This window comes from Elgaria multicarinata, chromosome 3, assembly GCF_023053635.1.
Source record: "Elgaria multicarinata webbii isolate HBS135686 ecotype San Diego chromosome 3, rElgMul1.1.pri, whole genome shotgun sequence".
Classification (NCBI taxonomy): domain Eukaryota; kingdom Metazoa; phylum Chordata; class Lepidosauria; order Squamata; family Anguidae; genus Elgaria; species Elgaria multicarinata.
In genome coordinates, this window is record NC_086173.1 from 156,169,060 (window position 1) to 156,189,651 (window position 20,592).

Below are 20,592 nucleotides of genomic sequence, written 5' to 3' on the forward strand. Positions count from 1 at the left end.
TGCAGGTGGACACTTATTGAATTATTGGATTATTGCATGGAGTCATTTTCTAAGATTGTTCAATTAGTGGTTGCATCATTTGTACAGGACTGTCTATAAAAGAAACTGTGTTTGTATCCATTATTATTCCTATTCCACTTCCTCATCTTACCCCAACTTGATGTGTGCTGTATTGCTATGATCGTTTGTGAGTATTTGTAACTTGTAACTTGTACTGCCATAACTAAATTATTTATCAGTCAGTAAAGGATTTACTTTTAAAACTTACAAGGAATCCTTGCCTTATTGGTCTTTGCTGCGTCCTAACTAAGAGCCGTTTGTTACTCTGCTATTCACTGGTTCAGCCTGTAACTTCCAGCACATTAAAAGCCCAGTGATTATCCAACAGCGGCCTCATGCTCCATTGACTTGTAGGCACACAGGTTGCATTTTTAAATATTTAAAAACTCAAACAAACAAACAAATGAACACCACAAATCAATCAAAATTTGTATGCAAAGTTCGTGTGACAGCCAGGCTTCGCGTCTTTTGCTGCTGTTTTTTGGTTGTTTCAGGGGAGAAACACTTGTGGCCCACTCACACCAGTGCTAAAATCCTGGATTTCTCTATTGTTTTCTATAGCATGGATGTGCAACTTCCTGGTAGTATTAGCGCTTCGACAGCGGAGCACAATACTTTGGAAAGTGGTGAATTCTCCTTTGTTGGGATTTTAAGCAGAGGCTGAACGGCCGCCTATCTGGGACGCTGCAGCAGCCAATTTCTTACCTCAGCAATGGGTTGGACTAAAAGACCTTTGAGGTCCCTTCCAGTAGACTCACTTTGTGCATCGTGGCTACCTAGGTTTTGCTTAAACCCTGGGTAGTCATGAACAAGTAGGATCAAGCAACAATGGAGAAATAATCCAGTGTTAGAATCCATGAACATGAGAAGAGCCCTGCTGGATCAGACCCAGGGTCCATCTAGTTCAGCACTCTGTTCACACAGTAGCCAACCAGCTGTCAGCCAGGGGCCAACAAAGCAGGATAGGTGCAACAGCACTCTTCCACCCATGTTCCCCAGCAACTGGTGCACACAGGCTTACTGCCTCTGATACTGGAGGTAGCACATAGCCATCAGGACTAGTAGCCATTGATAGCCTTCTCCTCCAAGACTTTATCCACCCCCCCTTTTAAAGCCATCCAAATTGGTGGCCATCACCACATCTTGTGGCAGTGAATTCCAAAGTTTAACTCTGTGCTGTGTGAAGAACTCCTTCCTTTGATCTGTCTTGAATGTCCCACCAATCAGTTTCATGCGATGACCCCATTAGGTTCTAGTATTATGGGAGAGGAAGAAAAATGTCTCCCTCTCCACATTCTCCACACCAGACATTATTTTGTGCACCTCTAGCATGCGTCCCCTCACTCGCCTTTTCTCTAAGCTAAACAATTGCAGCTGTTGTAACCTTCCCTCATGGTTTGTGACCAGCCTGGGTTGTCTCTCCCTGAGCAACCCAAAATTCTGGGTTTGGATGTCACGAACAACAACGCAGGGCTACAGTGGTTGAGCTCCATCCAGTTGCAGCAGGAGCAATACAGCGGCAAGAGCTAACACGGTCACTTGCTTCTGCTTCCTTGACAACAACCCTGGGATGTTGTGATGTGGGAACTGGGTCAGCCATTCTTTGACACTGCAGAGGATTCTGGGGGATGTGATGAAGGGCATGTGCTCAGTTCATGCAAAGCATTGAGCTGGCCTCACTATTGCCTGTATTTGAACTAGAAAGGCACCCTAAGGCGCCCCAAGCACTTTCCTGTGGGTGCAGGTCAAGGGGGAAAGGTCAGTAATAGCACACATTCTGTCTTCCAGAGAAGCATGCCTGTCACTCCTTGATCTTTTCATTGAGGCAGCCGAGGCTGGTGGCTCCAATGTCAGTCGGGTGGTGAATCCGCTCCAGGTTTCAGTCATAACCCTAAAGGAGCTAACGCAGTCTCTGCCACTATCTTAATTTGGGAAGGGGGGAGGGGCTGATCACTATCTTAATTTCTGGGAGGGGGGTCACTCAATGGAGGCTCGTGGCTCTGATTTTGGTGGGGCTATGCATTTATTTTAGTCAGAACCAGCCAGAACTCTAAAGGACCTATCCAAAATGATAAACCTAAGGCCTCATTCCTAAATATGTTTAGACAAAAACAAATCCTACAGCTCCCAGCATCCCCCAGGCAACATAGCCAGTTGGGGTATGCTGAGAGTTGTAGGATGTATTTCTGTTTAAATATGTATGGCACTGTGACTTATTATTTATTTATTTATTTGTTGCATTTATATCCCGCCTTTTTTCCTCCAAGGAACCCAAAGTGGCATACATAAACTTCCTCCTCTCCATTTTATTCTCACAACAACAACCCTGTGAGGTAGGCTGGGCTGAGAGTCTGTGACTGGCCCAAAGTCACCTAGTGGGTTTCCATGGCCAAGTGGGGACTAGAACCCGGATCTCCCGACTCCCAGTCCGACATTTTAGCCACTACACCACAGATAGCTCCTTTAGAGTTTTGACTGGTTCTGACTGAAACACGGAGTGGATTCACCGCCCCACTGACATCGGAGCCACCAGCCTCCACTGCATTGAGACACCCTCAGGGGAACCCCTGACATTCTCCACAACACAAGAAGAAAACTATTCTTAGGCCAAAGCAAGTCAGAGAAGCCCAACTGTCGCTTTTCCCACTCCCTCCCCTCCCCCGCACAGGCACAGCCACCATCTTGAACTTTTAGATGGCCCTTTTCTCCCTTGAGTGGGTCCTTTCGTGCGTTGTCAAGCTGCCTTTCTGACTGAACCTCCTCCCGCAGTCCGTACACTGGTAGGGCTTCTCTCCCGTGTGGATCCTCACATGTGTCATGAGGTTTCCCTTCTGACGGAAGCGCTTCCCACAGTGCGAGCACGGATACGGGTTCTCGTCAGTGTGGATCCTCTCATGGATCACCAGATTGGACTTCTGGGAGAAGCTTTTCCCACAGTGGGAACACTTATACGGGTCTTCCTCCGTGTGGATCCTCCCGTGCGCGATGAGATCGCATTTCCGACTGAAGCTTCTCCCGCAGTCGCGACACCGAAAGGGTCTCTCTCCCGTGTGGGTCTTCTCGTGGATGCTAAGGTTGCACCTCTGAGAGAAACTTTTCCCACAGTCTGGGCACTTGAAAGGTTTCTCTCCCGTGTGGATCCTCATGTGTTTCCTAAAGACCGAGCGGCGCGTGAAGACTTTCTCGCAGTGCGGGCATCGATGGACGTTCTCCCCGGTGTGAATTCGTTCGTGCGCCGAAAGGCCTGAGCTGTGATAGAAGGTCTGCCCGCAGTCTGCGCACGCGTACGGCTTGCCTCCCGCGTGGATTTGCTCGTGTGCCCGAAGGTTCGAGCTGTGGGTGAAGGTTCTCCTGCAGTGGGAACACTCGTACGGTTTCTCTCCTGTGTGGGTTCTTTCATGGACCAGAAGGTTGGTGCTACGGCTGAAGGTTTTCCCACACTCTGAGCACTTATACTCCCCTACACACACCATTTGGCGTTGATGGTTTGAGCTCTGTTTGAAGCTGCCTTTGACATCCGGGTCACTGGCAGAAGCTTCATTCCCCCTCTTCCCTGGGTCATTTTTCCTCTCACTTTCCGACGCTTGCTGATTTCCTAGCCTTGTTCTTTCCTCCTTGTAATACTGGAGAGTGTGACTTCTACCCAAAGATGGGCCAGTTGGTTCCACTTGCTCCATTGTTTCCTCTAAAAGGTCCTTCCTTTTATTCTCCGTTGCCTTTCCATCACCTGCAGGACAAAATTAGAAATCATAGTAGAAGAACATCAGAAGAGCCCTGCTGGATCAGACCGAGGGTCCATCTAGTCCAGCACTCTGTTCACACAGAGGCCAACCAGCTGTTAACCAGGGACCCACAAGCAGGACATGGTGCAACAGCACCCTCCCACCCATGTTCCCCAGCAACTGGTGCACACAGGCTTACTGCCTTGGATACTGGAGATAGCACATAGCCATCAGGGCTAGTAGCCATTGCTAGCCTTCTCTTCCAGGAATTGATCCAACCCCCTTTTAAGGCCATCCAAATTGGTGGCCATCACTACATCTTGTGGTAGTGAATTCCATAGCTTAACGCTGCGCTATGTGAAGAAGTGCTTCCTGTTATTTGTCCTGGCTCTCCCACCAATCAGCATCATGGGATGACCCCGGGTTCTAGTATTTTGAGAGAGGGAGAAAAATGTCACCCTCTCCACATTCTCTACACCAGGCATAATTTGGTACACCTCTATCCTGTCTCCCTTCAGCCTCCTTTTTTCCAAGCTAAACAATCCCAGCTGTTGTAACCTTCTCTCATAGGGGAGATGCTCCAGCCCCTAAATCTTGAATTCACATCGTGCTGCGGTCACTTATTTCAAATACTCATTAACCTATTCATCAATCCAAAAAATGGCTTATGGTTTGACAATGGCAAAAATCAGCGGCTACATAAGATGAAAGAGCAGGATCTAAAAAGCCTGGCCAAATATAAGACTTCATCGGGCTTCAGAAATACATCAAGCACAGCAGCAGGCAAGCCTCCATTATTATTTTATTTGCTTATTTCTGAATATAGCGGTGGCTACTAAGAAGAGGGCCTTTTCTGCACTGGCACCTCAGTTGTGGAATGAACTACCCAGGGAGGTTGGCCTGGCACTGACATTCCACTTGTTTCAGCACCAGGTGAAACCCTTTTTATTTTCCCAGGCGTTTTAAGTTTTCCAGTTTGTTTTATATCTGGTATTGCATTTTAAATTTTTGCACTGCTGCTAGCTTCTGTATATTTATTTTTTATATTGTAGTTTCAAACTTTTATACTGAGCATTGAGCAGGGGGTTGGACTCGATGGCCTTGTAGGCCCCTTCCAACGCTGCTATTCTATGATTCTATGATTCTACTGTTTGGCTGTCTTTGCTATGTTTTGGAAAAAGGAGAGAGGAAGGCATGCACCAGCCGGAACTCGAACACGGGTCACAAGATTGGGAACCTCGCATGATGCCTCTACACCACTGGTGCCGCTGATGAGGGCCTTGAAAAAGATGACAAGTGGCTCTCCCGATCCCTCATGGGTTCAGGTCCTTCGTGGGGGCTGAAGATTTGGGCTGCTAAAGGGAAGCCTCCCACGAGCCTGCTTGGCTGGGAGGCATTCAGAGCCGAGCAGATAACTGGTCCTGGGCCTGTTGCCAGGGAAACGGAGGAGGCTGGATGTTTCTTCATTCTCAGCACAAAGCCTCCCAGCCAGCAGCAGGATGGGAGCCCTTTTGTTCTGTGTGATGTCAGAGGCAAAAGGAAAAAACAGCAGCCGCTTAGCAGAGGATGGTTTCGATCCATCGACCTCTGGGTTATGGGCCCAGCACGCTTCCGCTGCGCCACTCTGCTTGTTAGAAGAAAGTGAGCTGTGTTGTGCCTTGTGAACCCATTTCTCACCAAACCATCCCCAGCCCTGAAACCTCAGGCCAAAGGAGGCCGAGAGGCAGCCCTGCCCAGGTCTCTGTGGCACAATGGGTCAGCGCGTCTGGCTGTTAACCAGAAGGATGGTGGTTCGAGCCCACCCAGGGATGGCTGTCGGTGCCCCACTCTTGACGAGGTGGCCGAGTGGTGAAGGCGATGGACTGCTAATCCATTGTGCTCTGCACGCGTGGGTTCGAATCCCACCCTCGTTGACCCTTTTCCCCACTGGCCAGAGCGTCTGGGATAGACTACTAATGCATGCGTGGGTTCAAATCCTTCCCTTTTTCAACCTTTTCCATTCTGGCATGAAGCCTTGGAACAAAAACATTTGGCTGTCTTTGTTATACCTCTGGGTATGCCAAAGGTAGAGATAGGCATGCGCCAGCCAGGACTTGAACCCGGGTCACAAGGTTCGGAGTCATGTATTATTTCTATTGGCAGTCACGGTGTGTGAGGATAGAAGGGAAGCTAACGCCATAAGCACGTTATACTAAAACATTTGAGCAGACTTTTTTCTGAAATTGTTCTTAATCGCAGGGGTGGGGGAGGTGGCTGAATGTTTATTTGTTGTTTACCTCATCTAGTTGTTCCTTTTTATTTTTAGATGGATTTTTTAGGATTATAATGCAACTAATTAAAATTTGTAACAAAACATTGTCGTATGGAGTACTTCCGTTCACTCCATTCCATTTCACCTCCATCCACTCTATTCCATTTTGTCTCCCATTCGGTTTCCTTTTTATTTCCAATAGGCTGTTTTAAGGATAGGTTTCCCCCCACACCTGAAAAAAAAGACTTTTTGTACTTCCGCAAACCTGCTGATTCCTCCTCGAGTGTGGAAGCTGACATTCTGGTTACAGAAGGGTCCACACTCAGATAACAATGATGATGATGAGCTGTATTATGTTGTTTCAAAACTCCTTTTGTAAGTTGCTTTGAAATAACTGGTAGACAAGCAGGGTAGAAATTGCTCATGTTAAAAACGACAAAGAGCTTTGTGAGACCTTAAAGACTGACAAATTGATTCCGGCATAAGTTTTCATGGACACCGTCCGCTTCATCAGATGCACAGGTCAGGTCAGATACGGGTCTGAAGATATGGATCCTCAAATGGTCAGATACACTGCTCCCCTCCATCTGACGAACTGCGGAGGTGTCTGTGAAACCTTCTGCCAGAAAAAAACGTTAGCCTTCCAGATGCCACAAGACTCTGGGCCCATTCAGAAGACACCTTAAACCACGGCTTTAACCACAGTGGTTAAGCCAGAAAGCCGGGCTGTGTCCAGAAGACACCTTAAACCATGGCTTTAACCACGGTGGTTAAGCCAGAAAGCCAGGCCGTGTCCAGAAGACACCTTAAACCACGGCTTTAATCATGGTGAATAAGGCTTTTTGCTTTATTCATCATGGTTAAAGCAGTGGTTTAAGGTGTCTTCTGAACACAGCTCGGCTTTCTGGCTTAACCACTGTAGTTAAAGCCATGGTTTAAGGTGCCTTCTGAACGGGGCCTCTCTGTTAGGGTGACCATATGAAAAGGAGGACAAGTCTCCTGTATCTTTAACAGTTGTATTGAAAAGGGAATTTCAGCAGGTGTCATTTGTATATATGGAAAACCCGGTGAAATTTCCTCTTCATCAGACCAGTTAAAGCTGTAGGTGCCCTGCCCTCTTTTAAATCTGGTCACGCTAGTATAGCTCCTGCAGCTTTAACTGTTGTAATGAAGAGGGAATTCCACCAGGTTCTCTATATATACAAATGACACCTGCTGAAATTCCCTTTTCTATGCAACTGTTAAAGATACAGGAGTCCTGTCCTCCTTTTCATATGGTCACCCTACTCTCTGTTGTTTTCGCTGCAGCAGACTATAACACGGCCACCCCTCTGGAAACGGTTGTTGTTAATGCTGTTATTCAAAAGGCTTCTCCCAAATCTTTCCCCGGCACAATGATTGGACAGTTGCCTCCTGGTTCCGTCACTCTCGGCCTTCTCTTGCCAACAGTGCCGCAGCTCTTCAACCTCCTGGAACATGCCTGCTTGCGTCAACCTTTTAAAAACCTCCTCCTTCTTTTTGGAACTCACCTCTCCTTGCAGTTTTTGCAATGCAGCCATCGCTGCAGCCGGGGAAATCTCTTGGAAGTTGCAACGCCCTCCCCTTCCCTTTGAAAACTGGGGAAGGAAAACAATCCAAAGCACCACAACTGTGGGGCTAGAGTGGTAAGGAAGCGGCTTCCCTGCTCCATCTGACATTTCCTCCCCTAACGCCTTCTAGGAATCTCAGCTCGACTCAGCGGATTTAACTGTTTCAGGAATGGGAAAAAAAGATGTCAGCTTCTTTTCTCTTGTATCACCAGGTGGGAGCGCACAGGGCAGCAGGCTCCTTCCAGCTGTCCATCATCCACAGGGAACACCTGGGCAGCAGGTTGATCAGGCCCAAGGCAGGTCACCTGGTTGGTCTCTTCACTATGGTGAGACGTCTTGTTTCTCTATATTGTATAAATCTGCCCAGATCATTATAATCAGGTCTGGTGCAATCTCACTTGGTACACTGTGTGTACAGTTCTGGTCACCACACCTTTTAAAAAAAGAGGAATGTTGAACAGCTGGACGAAAGTGCCAAAAATGGCAACTAAAGTAAAGTGACCATATGGAAAAGAGGACAGGGCTCCTGTATCTGTAGAAAGGGGAATTTCAGCAGGTGTCATTTGTATGCATGCAGCACCTAGTGAAATGCCATTTTCATCACAACAGGTAAAGCTGCAGGAGCCCTGCTCTCTTTTGAATCTGGTCACACTAGGCAGGGCTCCTGCAGCTTTAACTGTTGGGATGAAGAGGGCATTTTACCAGGTTCTGCATATATACAAATGACACCTGGTGAAATTCCCTTTTCTATGCAACTGTTAAAGATACAGGAGCCATGTCCTCCTTTTCATATGGTCACCTAAGTGAGCAAGGCACTGAAGCAACTCCCCTATGAGTAGGGTGACCATATGAAAAGGAGGACAGGGCTCCTGTATCTTTAACAATTGCATAGAAAAGGGAATTTCAGCAGGTGTCATTTGTATATATGGAGAACCTGGTGAAATTCCCTCTTCATCACCACAGTTAAAGCTACAGGAGCTATACTAGAGTGACCAGATTTAAAGGAGGGCAGGGCACCTGCAGCTTTAACTGTTGTGATGAAGAGGGAATTTCACCAGGTTCTTCATTTATACAAATGACACCTGCTGAAATTCCCTTTTCTATGCAACGGTTAGATACAGGAGCCCTGTCCTCCTTTTCATAGGGTCACCCTACCTATGAGGAAATGTTAGCTGTGCCTGGGACTGTTTAGCTTAGAAGAAAGGCAATTCTAGGCTGGCAACTGTTACCCAGAGGACCTTTTCTTCTGTCGCCCCCAGACTGTGGAATGGAGATTCGTAAACATAACTCTCTCTCTGAATTTAAGACAGCTTTAAAGACTAGCCTTTTCCAGCAGGTCTACCCAGATGAATGTTAAACCAAGAATTTTTAAGATGTGTTGCTTGTTATTTTGATATTGTATTGGTTTGATATGCTCTTTTAATTAATTCTATGTATCTGATTTACACTGTATTGTTGCACTAATGTTGTTCCCTGCCTCGATCCAAAGGGAGAGGCGGGTAAGAAATAAATATTTTTTACATTATTATCGTTATTAATTAAGGGGAGATGTGATGGAGGGGTGCAAAATTACGTACAGTTGATAGGGTAACATCCCTCCCACCCCAGTCATAAAACCAGAACCCAATTGGGCTCATGCCATGAAGCTGATTGGTGAGAGATTCAAGACAGGTCACACAAAGGACTTCTTTACACAGCGCAGAGTTAAAGTATGGAAATCACTTCCACAAGATGTGGCGATGGCCACCAATTTAGATGTCTTTAAAAGAGGGTCGGATAAATTCCTGGAGGAGAAGGTATCAATGGCTACTAGTCCTGATGGATATGTGCTACTTCCAGTATCAACGACAGTATGCCTGGGTACACCAGTTGCTGGGGAACATGGTTGGGAGGGTGCTGTTGCACTCATGTCCTGCTTGTGAGTTCCCCACAGACAGCTGCTTGGGCCACTTTGGGAACAAAATGCTGGACTAGAATCATAGAATAGCAGAGTTGGAAGGGGCCTACAAGGCCATCTAGTCCAACCCCCTGCTCAATGCAGGAATCCACCCTAAAGCATACCTGACAGATGGTTGTCCAGGGATCCCTGACTAGATGGACCCCCTAAGCTGATCCAGCAGGGCTCTTCTTATGTTCTTATTTAAGTAATAGTTATTGTTTCTAAATTTGCACTTATACGTATAAAGTACAAACATTATGCAAATCGGTGTCCTCTGTGTGTGTGTGTGCACTCCTTGGGGGGGAAACAAGATATATAAATGTGAGTAAGAAAATAAGGGTGCAATCCTATGTATGTTTAGCCAGAAAAAAGTCCTATAACTCCCAGCATTCCCGGGAGTTGTAGAACTCTTTCCTGGCTAAACATGCATAGGATTGTGGCCTAAGGTGTTTCCAGATGAAGCTCTACCCTCTTGCCACAAAGCTTCTGCTGATAGCCAAAGGGTCCCTTCCCAGGTGGTGTGCCTGGTTGCGTCTCGTTGGGTGTATTTTAAAGGGCCTTTGAAAAAGGAAAGGAACCTCTCGTGCAAGCACTTGAGTCACTGCTGGCTCCTAGAGGGACGCCTGCTTTCGCTGACGTTTTCTTGGCAGACTTCATAGCGGGGTGGTTTGCCATTGCCTTCCCCAGTCGCAGTTACCTTCCCCCCAGCTAGCTGGGTACTCATTTTACCGACCTCGGAAGGATGGAAGGCTGAGTCGACCTGAGCCGGCTGCCTGAGAACCAGCTTCCTCTGGGATCGAACTCAGGCTGTGGGGAGAGTTTCGGCTGCAGTAACTGCCGCTTACCTCTCTGCGCCACACGAGGCTCAAAGGGCCTTTACTATTGAATAAATCAGCCTTCCCCCAACCCAACGTCTTTGCTGTCTGGGGATGATATCCATGCTGGCTGGGAATAATGGGAGTTATAGTCCAAACCACTGAGTTGGAGAAGGCTGGCATGAAGTCACACGTACAACTGGTCACATCTTACTGCCTTCCTTACGAAATGAAAGTTTCCCTTTCTTTGCCGTAGAGTTGCAAAAAACAGCTTATGGAGTTTAATCAGTCATCACACTTCTTAAATCATCATAATCATCTTCTTCATCCACACCAACATCCAGAAAGCAGTCACACTTAAAATATGTCCAATAGTCAGGAAATTTCTGAACCAGTAAAAGACAACATGGCTTGTCAAAGCCCACCATGGCCATCTAGAAAAACCACCATGAGTGAGAAAAGAGAGATAATATTTTTTACAATATAAATAAAGAGATGTATATCAATGAGCTGAAACTGAAAAAAAGCATATAATATACTATATATGAGAATTCAAAATAACGCCAACTACATACTCCCCACTCTCTTTCTACATTCATTGGGCCAGGGGCAGGGGTTGCTGAACATGAGATTTCTTGTGTCCAGCTTCTCCAATAAATAAATAAATAAATAAATGGCCAATTATTGCAAGGCCTGGTTATTACAGAAGGGGTAAATCTATATCAGAAACATCCTACTACCGACTATTCATGTCTCTGAATACTCTTCCATCCAAATCTTTAAATTATTTTTAAAATCCTGTGCATATAGACAAGTAGCATATCGGGGAAAACACTAGGCTTCTTGACATGCAAAATGTCTGCAGTAGGGTGATCCTATGAAAAGGAGGACAGGGCTCCTGTATCTTTAGCAGTTGCATAGAAAAGGGAATTTCAGCAGGTGTCATTTGTATATATGGGGAACCTGGTGAAATTCCCCCTTCATCACAACAGTTAAAGGTGCAGGAGCCCTGTCCTCCTTTCCAGATGGCCACCCTATGCAGGCAGGAGTTCTCAGAGGTAGTCAATGCATGCATTAATTCTCATACGTGGCTCACAGCTTTGGAGACATATGCACGGGTCCTTGTGGCAACAGGGCCCCCAACATCATGCCTGCACCAGGGCCCATAATCCCTCTGGCTGACCAAGGGGGGGGCACTAAAGGCGCTCCTCGCCTAGGACCCTCTTTATCCTAGGGCCTGCCCTGCACAAACACACACTTTCTCTTCCCGCCTATATTTTAAAGGTTTTCCTCTCATGTGTCACAATTTAGGTACTTAAGGCTCCCTCTGCATGATTAGCAGGATTGCGTGGAGCACACTCATACAGGGGTCTGGAAACAAAGCCCTATGAGGAGAGACTGAGAGAACTGGGCATGTTTATCCTGGGTAAGAGAAGGCTGAGGGGAGACCTGATAGCACTCTTCAAATACTTAAAAGGTTGTCCCACAGAGGAGGGCCAGGATCTCTTCTCGATCCTCCCAGAGTGCAGGACACGGAATAACGGGGTCAAGTTACAGGAAGCCAGATTCCGGCTGGACATCAGGAAAAACTTCCTGACTATTAGAGTAGTACGACAATGGAACCAGTTACGTAGGGAGGTTGTGGGCTCTCCCACCCTAGAGGCTTTCAAGAGTCAGGGATGCTTTGTGGTGGATTCCTGCATTGAGCAGGGGGTTGGCCTCGATGGCCTTAAAGGTCCCTTCCAATTCTACTATTCTATGATTTTATGATTCTATGGACTGTACCACCCCATTGCAGATTTCTTTCTGATGCTTGATTTCTTTCTGATATTCTAGCTTGCCCCCCTAAATACTCCCTGCATATAGTAAGCTAGTATGTCAGGCGGAAAGGCTGGGGGCATTTCTACATGAAGCTTTTATCCCGGGGGTTCTGCTTCCAGATTCTTTGCAGGATTAAGATCGGCTCTTTTACAGGTGCTTTTTTCCGGGGGGTTTCTTTCTCTGCCGTATGTTTCACTATACAGCCTCTAGACGGCGCTGCGGTGTAGCGGAATTGTGCAAATACGAGGGGCATTTCATAGCGGCATTCAGGATATGCCAGACTTTTCTCGTTCTAAAGAAACCTGCAATAACGGTTGCCAAGCATGGGAGAGGCGCTGGAGGATGATGGAGTTGTGTAAAGGAGCCACAAACTGCCATGAGTGGGCAATCACCAGTGCACAAGAAAAGCCTCGTGTAGGAAGGCTGCAAGCTAGAAATGTTCTCTCTGACATCAGATATGAGGATTCTAATGTGGAATAGTCCAATGAGGGGAACACCACTAAATCCCACTGATCATGTAGTTGGGGGCAAGGCTTTTAGGGCAGGAACGTGGCACCTCTTTCAACCTGAGGACCGAATTCCATTTCGGAGAAGTGGTGGGCAGGGCTGAGGGCAAACGGGGGCTGGATCCAAAATACCAGCATATTTTTGTTGAGAACTCTTACTGCCAGGATTGGTTATTGTGAAAAGGGGCAGGTTCCAGGGGAGGGGACATGGCCAACTGGGGAATCCCGGAGGGCGGGATTGTGACCGCAGATGGGCCAGATCTGACCGCCCCCAGGCCTAAAGTTCCACACAGTGTTTTAGGGGGCTCCAAGGCTCTGCAGCTCCCTCCATGGCGGTCCTCACAGTCAGAGATGTTCCACGGTTCTGCCTCCTGTGTGGATCCTCCTGTGGACCCGCAGGCCTGAGCTGTGCCCAAAGTTCTTTCCGCAGTCGGCGCACGTGTACGACTTCTCCCCTCGGTGGCTGATCTCGTGGGCCAGAAGACACGACTTCTGAATGAAGCTCCTCCCACAGGCCGAGCACTTGTAGGGCCTCTCGCCCGTGTGGATCCGCTCGTGGGTCAGGAGGCCCGACCTGGTCGTGAACCTTTTCCCGCACGCCGAGCACATGTACGGCTTCTCTCCGGTGTGAGTCCGCACGTGCGCCCGGAGGGTCGAGCCCTTGCCAAAACTCCTCCCGCAGTCTGAACACTTGTGCGGCCTCTCTCCGGTGTGGGTTCTCTCGTGGGCCTTCAGGTTGCAGCGGTGCTTAAAGCTCCGTCCGCAGGGGCAGTGGTGGAGCCTTGGGTGGCCTTTGCCTTCTTCCCACCCAGAGGTACCGCCCTTACTGGGAAGGACTCCGTCCGTGCTCCTCTCTGGCTTACTCCCCTGCTGTCCTCCAAGCCTCGCTCCCTCTTCGCCATACCGAAGAACTTTGCCTCTTCTCAGCGAGGCGTCTCTCAGCTCCAGGTGCGCCCGTGCTTCCTGCTGAAGACGATACCCCTCATTTTCAAACACTCCTAGATATATAAAAGAGAGAGAGAATCTGGATGTAAATTCCTTGTCAATTTTCACCAGAGGTGTTGAACCTCTTACAGCCCGAGGGCCAAATTCAGTTCCAGAGAGCCTCTCGGGGGCCGCATTTTGCAATGACGGACTGGGCCAAAAGCCAAGGGGTAGGGCCAAAATACTAAATAAACCAGCAAACTATAGCTCCCAGCTCCTACTGCCAGTAACTGAGCATCTCAATCTTCGAGAGAGGGGGGGAAACCATGCAAAAACTAGGAAACCACCAAATGATTGGTGGTCAGGAGAAAGGGGCATGGTCAAGGGAAAGGGGCATGGCCAGGGAAAGGGGTGTGGTCAGTTGGGGAACTCCAGAAGGCTGGATTTTGCCTGAGGTTTAGCACATCCTGATCTACACCGTCTTGATTGTCCCAGACTGCAGGACACAGAATAATGGGCTCAAGTGACAGGAAGCCAGATTCCGGCTGGGCCCAGCTCCATCGGTGAGTCTACCTTCTTCCTGCTATTGTCACCAGTTGCAATTGCTCCTCCTCCTCCTCTTCCTCATCAACATTGCTCCCACTTGGTTGGTTGACAGGAAGGGAGCACGTAAGCCATGGCATCTCCTCCTCACCACCACCACTGTCTGGGCCAGAGCAAGAGGCAGGTGGACAACCAGGTTGCCATGGTGAAGAGGAGGAGCAACTCCAGGGGGCGCTAGAGAGTGGGTCCTTGTCAGGAGCCCCACCATGCCGACCCTTGAAGCCGGCTCTGTATGCCGAGTCCCATCAGAGAAGAAAGGCAGGGTCCAAATATAATAAATACATAGAGTTAGATCCAGATTTACCCACACTTCAGAATAGACCATGGGTGGGGAACCTCTTTCAGTCCGAGGCCCAAATTCAATTTCAGAGAAGGTCTCGGGGGCTGCACTCCAGTCGTGGGTGGAACCAAAGGCAGTAGGGGCGGGGCCAAACGTACCAGCCTATTTTAGCTTAAAGCTCTTACTGCCTGTAACTAAGCTTTAGGAAAAGGCATTTCAACCTTTTAGAAGGGGGGGGGGGGGAAACCCATATAAAGCCAGGAAACCATCAAACGACTGGGTTTGGCCATGTGGGGAACCCCAGAAGACCAGATTGGAATCGTGGCCAGGCTGGATTTGGCCTCCAGACCTCAGGTTCTGCACTCCTGGCAGAAACGCTATGGAATCCCCGTGCTCAGCGAGTGCTGTTTACGACCCTACACAGACGTATTTTCTCACCGGTGTGGATTCTCTCATGTGCTGTGAGGCCTGCGCTATGGCAGAAGCTCCTCCCACCATAGGCGCATTTATGCAGCTTCTCTCCCAGGTGGGTTCTCTCATTTGTGTCAAGGTTTGAGCTTTTGACGGAGGTTTCCTCTTGGTCTCGCACTTCCCCTGGTTTTCTGACAGTGTGAACGACCTTAATGTCTGAGTTCCACCTGGGGCATCCTCCCAGGTCACCGGGCATCCTTTCGCTTTCACCCCGCAGGATATTCTCTTGGGCTGTGGTCCCTTTTCTTTGAGAGCCCCCTCCCCAATAGGAAAGGAGTTCCGTTGCACTCTTCTCCGCAACCTTTCCCTGTTCATTCGGTGACTCTGGCTGAACCCCAAGTATTTTGGCTTCCTTATAATACTGGAAGATGTTGCCTGTTTGCAATAAGTCCTTCTCCTTTGCCAACAGCTCAGAAGCTCCCCGACGAAGATTCTCCACCTTGTTCTCCTGTATCTGCCTGTCACCTGAAGGAATAAGCAGAGCGGTGGTTTTTTCCAGAACTGCTTTTAGTGCTTTTCATACTCCATTCTGCTGTGGGTTCGAATTTGGTTTTATGATGTTGCAATGGTTTTATTCTTTGCTGCTTGGTTTTATTCTGCATTCCACCCCCCGCCGCCCCATTTTAATGCTTGTATTATGTTTTTAGTGTATTGTACACCGCCCAGAGCGTTTTGATTACTGGATGGTTTAAAAGTACAGTAAAAACAAATAAATAAATAAAAATAGTGTCATGCCTTATGGCGTAATCCTATGAATGTTTAGATGAGGGGGGGGGGGGGAAGTCCTACAACTTCTAGCATGCCCCAGCTGGTTGGGGCCTGCTGGGAGTTGCAGGACTTTTTTTGCCCTCTAAACATGCATAGGGTTGCACCCTTAATCTCTTTTTCAAACTTAATAATCAAGGGACATTAAAAGAAAAATAACAACAGAAGCCATGACCAGCATAAGATGTACACCAGTGTGGTGTAGTGGCTAGAGTGTCGGACTGGGAGTCGGGAGATCCGGGTTCTAGTCCCCACTCGGCCATGGAAACCTGTTGGGTGACTTTGGGCCTGTCACAGACTCTCAGCCCAGCCTACCTCACAGGGTTGTTGTTGTGAGGATAAAAACGGAGAGGAGGAGGATTATGTACGCCGCCTCGGGTTCCTTGGGAGGAAAAAAGGCGGGATAGAAACGCAATAATAAATAAAATAAAAATAAATAAATAAAAGGCTGCCCAATACAGTAAGACACCATAAATCAGAATTCTAAAAGAAAGGCAATAAAACGATTGGCACCTGAGTCATTCTTTATCGTACAGATGAGCCCAAAAGAAATCACAGAGGTTTTTATAGAAAAGAATTCAAGGCATGGTCTAAGCCACAAGAAAGATGCAGCCCGTTTGCTGAAGCTAAGCAGGTTCATTGTCTGCTCAGCTCCCGGATGGGAGACCACCAAGGAATCGCACGGACCGTATGCTGCCAATGCTGGCTCCAGTTTTTTGAGGGCCTTTTGGCAAGACACCCTCAATGGGCCCACCCCATTGGTGAGTCTACCTTATTTATTTCTTTATTTATTTTATTGCATTTATAGCCTGCCTTTCTCCTCCAAGGAAGGTGGCATGCATAATCCTCTCCATTTTATCCTCACAACAACAACCCTGTGAGGTGGGTTGGGCTGAGAGTGTATGACTGGCCCAAAGTCACCCAGTGGGTTTCCATGGCTGAGTAGGGACTAGAACATGGATCTCCTGACTCCCAGTCCAACACCTTAGCCACTACACCACACTGGCTCCCTTCTTCCTGCTATTGTCACCAGCTGCAATTCCTCCTCCTCCTCCTCGCTCCCACTTGGTTGGTTGACAGGCAGAGAGCCAGGGAGCATGTAGGCCTTGGCGTCTCCTGCTCCTCCTCCTCACCACCACCACTGTCTGGGCCAGAGCAAGAGGCAGGTGGACAACCAGGTTGCCATGGTGAAGAGGAGGAGCAACTCCAGGGGGCGCTAGACAGTGGGTCCTTGTCAGGAGCCCAACCATGCCGACCCTCGAAGCCGGCTCTGTACGCCGAGTCCCATCAGAGAAGAAAGGCAGGGTCCAAATATGATAAAATACATAGGGTTGGATCCAGATTTACTCACACTTCAGAGTAGACCAGGAGTGGGGAACCTCTTTCAGTCCGAGGCCCAAATTCAATTTCAGAGAAGCTCTCGGGGGCCGCATCCCAGTGGTGGGCGTAGCCAAAGGCAAAAGGGGCATGTCCAAAACTAAAAAAAAATACCAGCAAAGTTTAGCTTAAAGCTCTTTCTGCCGGTAACTAAACCTTAGGAGAGTCATAGAATCATAGAATAGCAGAGTTGGAAGGGTACTACAAGGCCATCTAGTCCAACCCCCTGCTCAATGCAGGAATCCACCCTAAAGCATCCCTGACAGATGGTTGTCCAGCTGCCTCTTGAAGGCCTCTAGTGTGGGAGAGCCCACAACCTCCCTAGGTAACTGATTCCATTGTCGCACTGCTCTAACCGTCAGGAAGTTTTTCCTGATGTCCAGCTGGAATTTGGCTTCCTTTAACTTAAGCCCGTTATTCCGTGTCCTGCACTCTGGGAGGATCGAGACGAGATCCTGGTCATTGAGAATTGGGGGGGGGGAGGGGGGCTGAGCACGGAAAAGGCATAATTTAAGGGGAGTCAGATAACAATAGAAATGGTCCCGTTTTAAACTATTGGAATTTTTTTAAAAAAAGATTTTATAGCCTTCAACTATTCTGATGCAACATAGCCTTACCCACTGAGTTTGCATGTCCTTTCCTCGCTGGCTTGGCTGCCTTGCAAAGGTGCCTCTTCCAGGTTCCCAAGGACCGAACTTGGCTGGCCTCAGAGGAAGCCGCAGCTGCCCCAAGCCCCAAAGGCCTTGACACCTGAAACCGCAGTGAAAAGAAGCAAGCAAATGTTCAAAGCAAAGGATAATCTGGTTTTAGCTTGATTAATGGTTTAATTTGGTTTTTGCTGCATAGACTTACTGTTTTATATTGTTATGTGATTTTATCTGTACGCCGCCCAGAGATCCTAGTGATACAGGGCAGGATACAAATGTTTTAATTACTAACCCCGGTGAGATTAAATAAAATAAATAAGCTGAACTCAGCAAATTGTTGGAGAGGGTGTCAAAAAAAAAGGAATGTACTGACATATGTGGTGGGAATGTGAATTTGTTCAAAAATTATGGAAAATGGTGTTTAATGAGATAAAAGAAATTGTAGGAATGGAGATTGAAGAGACACCCATAGTGGCATTGTTATCATTATATGGAGAATTAAATTGTAATAAAGAGACAAAAGAATTGATGACGAATTTGCTGACGGCAGCAAGGTTAATCATATCTAGGAACTGGAAGGTTCAAGGGGATTATCATATTGAAGATTGGTATAAAGAGATAAGGGATATTGCTATTAATGATATATTAACATGTAATATAAAAGTAAGAAGAGGAATAACAAAAACGAATGATTTTGAGGGAATATGGAAACCGTTCCTAGAATACGTTCTATCTAAGGGGAAACCACCTCCAGAAGAAACAATGAGATTCTGGAAACAGGAATAGATCCCGGGGTGGGGGTGTGTGTGCACTTTTATGTTAAGTATGATTATGTTAACACATTAAATTAGAAAATGTTATTAAGGTTATTCTACATTTATGTATTATGTTGTTTTTTTGTTATTGTATTGATGTATGAATAATAATAATAATAATAATAATAATAATAATAATAAATGTTTTACTAAATAAATAAATAAATAAAGGCCAGTTTCAATTATTCCCCCATGCCAACTTAACTCAGGCCGATTCTACTACAATGCAATTTTTGGCTAGCTACAAAAAAATTTAATGGTGGTGGCAGCAGAGCCTCTTTGGCATTGGCCCCCTTCAGACAACTGAGGTTACCAGTGCAGAGAGGCAGAAGTGGGGGGAATCAGCTGTCTCCTCAGCACCCCTCCCTCTGGGAGTCCTCACCTCTCCTTCCTCTTTCACCGTGCTCTGCTTCGCCAGGAACTCCTCGGCCAGGAGCACGGCCTGGGCGCAGGACTCCGGGCCCCGTTCCCTCACCCAGCCCTGCATTTCCTGGGGCAGGACGGTCAGGAACTGCTCCAGGATCAGCAGCTCCAGGATCTCCTCCTTCGAGTGCCTCTCGGCTCTCAGCCACCGGCAGCACAGTTCCCGCAGTCGGCCGTGGACGCCTCTCGGCCCCTCCGTGGCCCGATAGCGGAGCTGCCGGAAGTGCTGGCGCTGCCTCTCCCGCAAGATGGCCTCCCCTTCCAAGATGGCCGCCTTCACCTTCTCATAGTCTCCTCGGTCAAGGCCACTGAGGCCGCTGAAGGCCTGCTCGGCTTCTCCGTTGAGGGCCGGCAGGAGGAGGGCCACCCACTTGTCCTGAGGCCACTGGCACGCCGACGCCACTTGCTCGAAGGAGGCCAGGAAAGCCTTGGCATCATCCCAGGGCCTGGGCTCCTCAGGCGCCTGCGTGTTCCCCCATCCTGGGTGAGGGGCCTGCAGCGTCCGCAGGAACTCCTGCCACTGGGCATCCCACCGTTCCTGCAGCCCCTCTTGCGGTTCACATTTCACCTGCTGTGGAGGTGCTGCGGTCTGCAAATCCTTAACTGCCTCTACATGAATGCCACGTGGGGCTTTTGCTCCCTCCAGGTCCATCCACAGTTTGACCGTGGGAGCGCTCAGCTCCCCACTTTTCATCTGGGCCATGTGGGCTTCCCCCTCTTCCACAGACATGTTCACCTCCACACTCAAGGTCTCCATCGCTCAGTTCAGACACAAGGAGGGACGTCCAGCCTGTGACAGATTTTCTTTGGGTAAAGTCACTCTCCAAATTCAGTCCAATGACAACCCTCTAGGACAAATCAGGAGCTTCCTATTAAGTGCAGCCAGCTTTTCCTAAGAGGGAAATATATATATGAGAGAATATTCAGATGAGAACATCACACTTCAGCTGAAGCAACCAATCTTCCTGCCTTTATGTAGTGTCTGGAGCTTCCTGATAGGCTAGCTTTCCAAGTGCAGGGAGCTTGGCGCATACTCTATAAAACCAAGGGTGGGGAATCAACGGCCTTTCCGATGTTGCTGGATTCCAGTTCCCATCAACTCCAGCCAGTATGCCCAATGGTCAGGGATAATGGAAGTTACAGTCTAGCAAGCCTTGCCCTAAACAGAATGGCACAGTACAAAAGGGCAGCTCCTGCCTTAGCATTTAGAGAATATTCTTCAAGTGTTCAAAACAGTTCATAGGCATTACCTCAAGAATTCTTACAACAGCCCTGTAAGGCAGGCCAACATTATTATCCTCATATTTCAGGCAGAGGAATGACATAAGCAAGGGGCGTTCTTGTCACTACTATTAATGTTATTGCTATTACTACAATTTATATTGCACTTTTTGACTAATAGTCCGCCAAGCGGCTGGCAACAGCATTCAAAACAATGCAGTGATTGGTAAAACTATATGAAGCACAGATGGTATATAGCTCATCAAGAACCAGCCCCTTAAACGCAAGACTCAAAAGTCTTGGAGAAACAGCAGTGTATTTCCTGCCATTTCAAAGGAATAAATGACGTGGTTCTGGCAGGGT

The 20,592-nt window shown here is 47.9% G+C and overlaps 2 protein-coding genes and 3 non-coding genes across 5 annotated transcripts in view; 2 read left to right on the forward strand and 3 right to left on the reverse strand.

Moving 5' to 3' along the window:
* The window catches only part of LOC134395601 (zinc finger protein 585A-like), a 33,277-nt gene extending 29,540 nt beyond the window's left edge, over positions 1–3,737 (reverse strand). Inside the window, exon 1 of the mRNA XM_063121760.1 lies at positions 2,760–3,737. Coding sequence (XP_062977830.1) covers positions 2,760–3,737 — 978 coding nt within the window. The remainder of the gene's footprint in view (positions 1–2,759) is intronic.
* Positions 3,738–5,339: 1,602 nt separating this feature from the next.
* TRNAM-CAU (transfer RNA methionine (anticodon CAU)) lies at positions 5,340–5,411 on the reverse strand. The gene has a single exon. It is a non-coding gene; the product is annotated as a tRNA-Met (tRNA).
* A 108-nt stretch (positions 5,412–5,519) lies between these two features.
* On the forward strand, positions 5,520–5,593 carry TRNAN-GUU (transfer RNA asparagine (anticodon GUU)). Its single transcript has one exon. It is a non-coding gene; the product is annotated as a tRNA-Asn (tRNA).
* Positions 5,594–5,613: 20 nt separating this feature from the next.
* On the forward strand, positions 5,614–5,695 carry TRNAS-GCU (transfer RNA serine (anticodon GCU)). The gene has a single exon. It is a non-coding gene; the product is annotated as a tRNA-Ser (tRNA).
* A 7,353-nt stretch (positions 5,696–13,048) lies between these two features.
* LOC134395602 (zinc finger protein 397-like) lies at positions 13,049–19,765 on the reverse strand. Its single transcript, XM_063121761.1, has 4 exons — positions 18,968–19,765; positions 17,741–17,873; positions 14,949–15,446; positions 13,049–13,701 (listed from the first exon to the last, which is right to left on the reverse strand). Exons 1-4 carry the CDS (start codon positions 19,763–19,765, stop codon positions 13,049–13,051), a joined length of 2,082 nt encoding a protein of 693 aa, XP_062977831.1.
* Between the last annotated feature and the right edge of the window lie 827 nt (positions 19,766–20,592).

Coding starts and splice junctions, on each gene's coding strand:
- LOC134395602 (XM_063121761.1), bottom strand. CDS start 19,765: ATGGAGACCTTGAGTGTGGAGGTGAACATGTCTGTGGAAGAGGGGGAA. Junction 15,447..17,740: donor AGGACATGCAAACTCAGTGG/GTAAGGCTATGT, acceptor TTATTCCTTCAG/GTGACAGGCAGATACAGGAG. Junction 13,702..14,948: donor ACATGAGAGAATCCACACCG/GTGAGAAAATAC, acceptor TTATATATCTAG/GAGTGTTTGAAAATGAGGGG.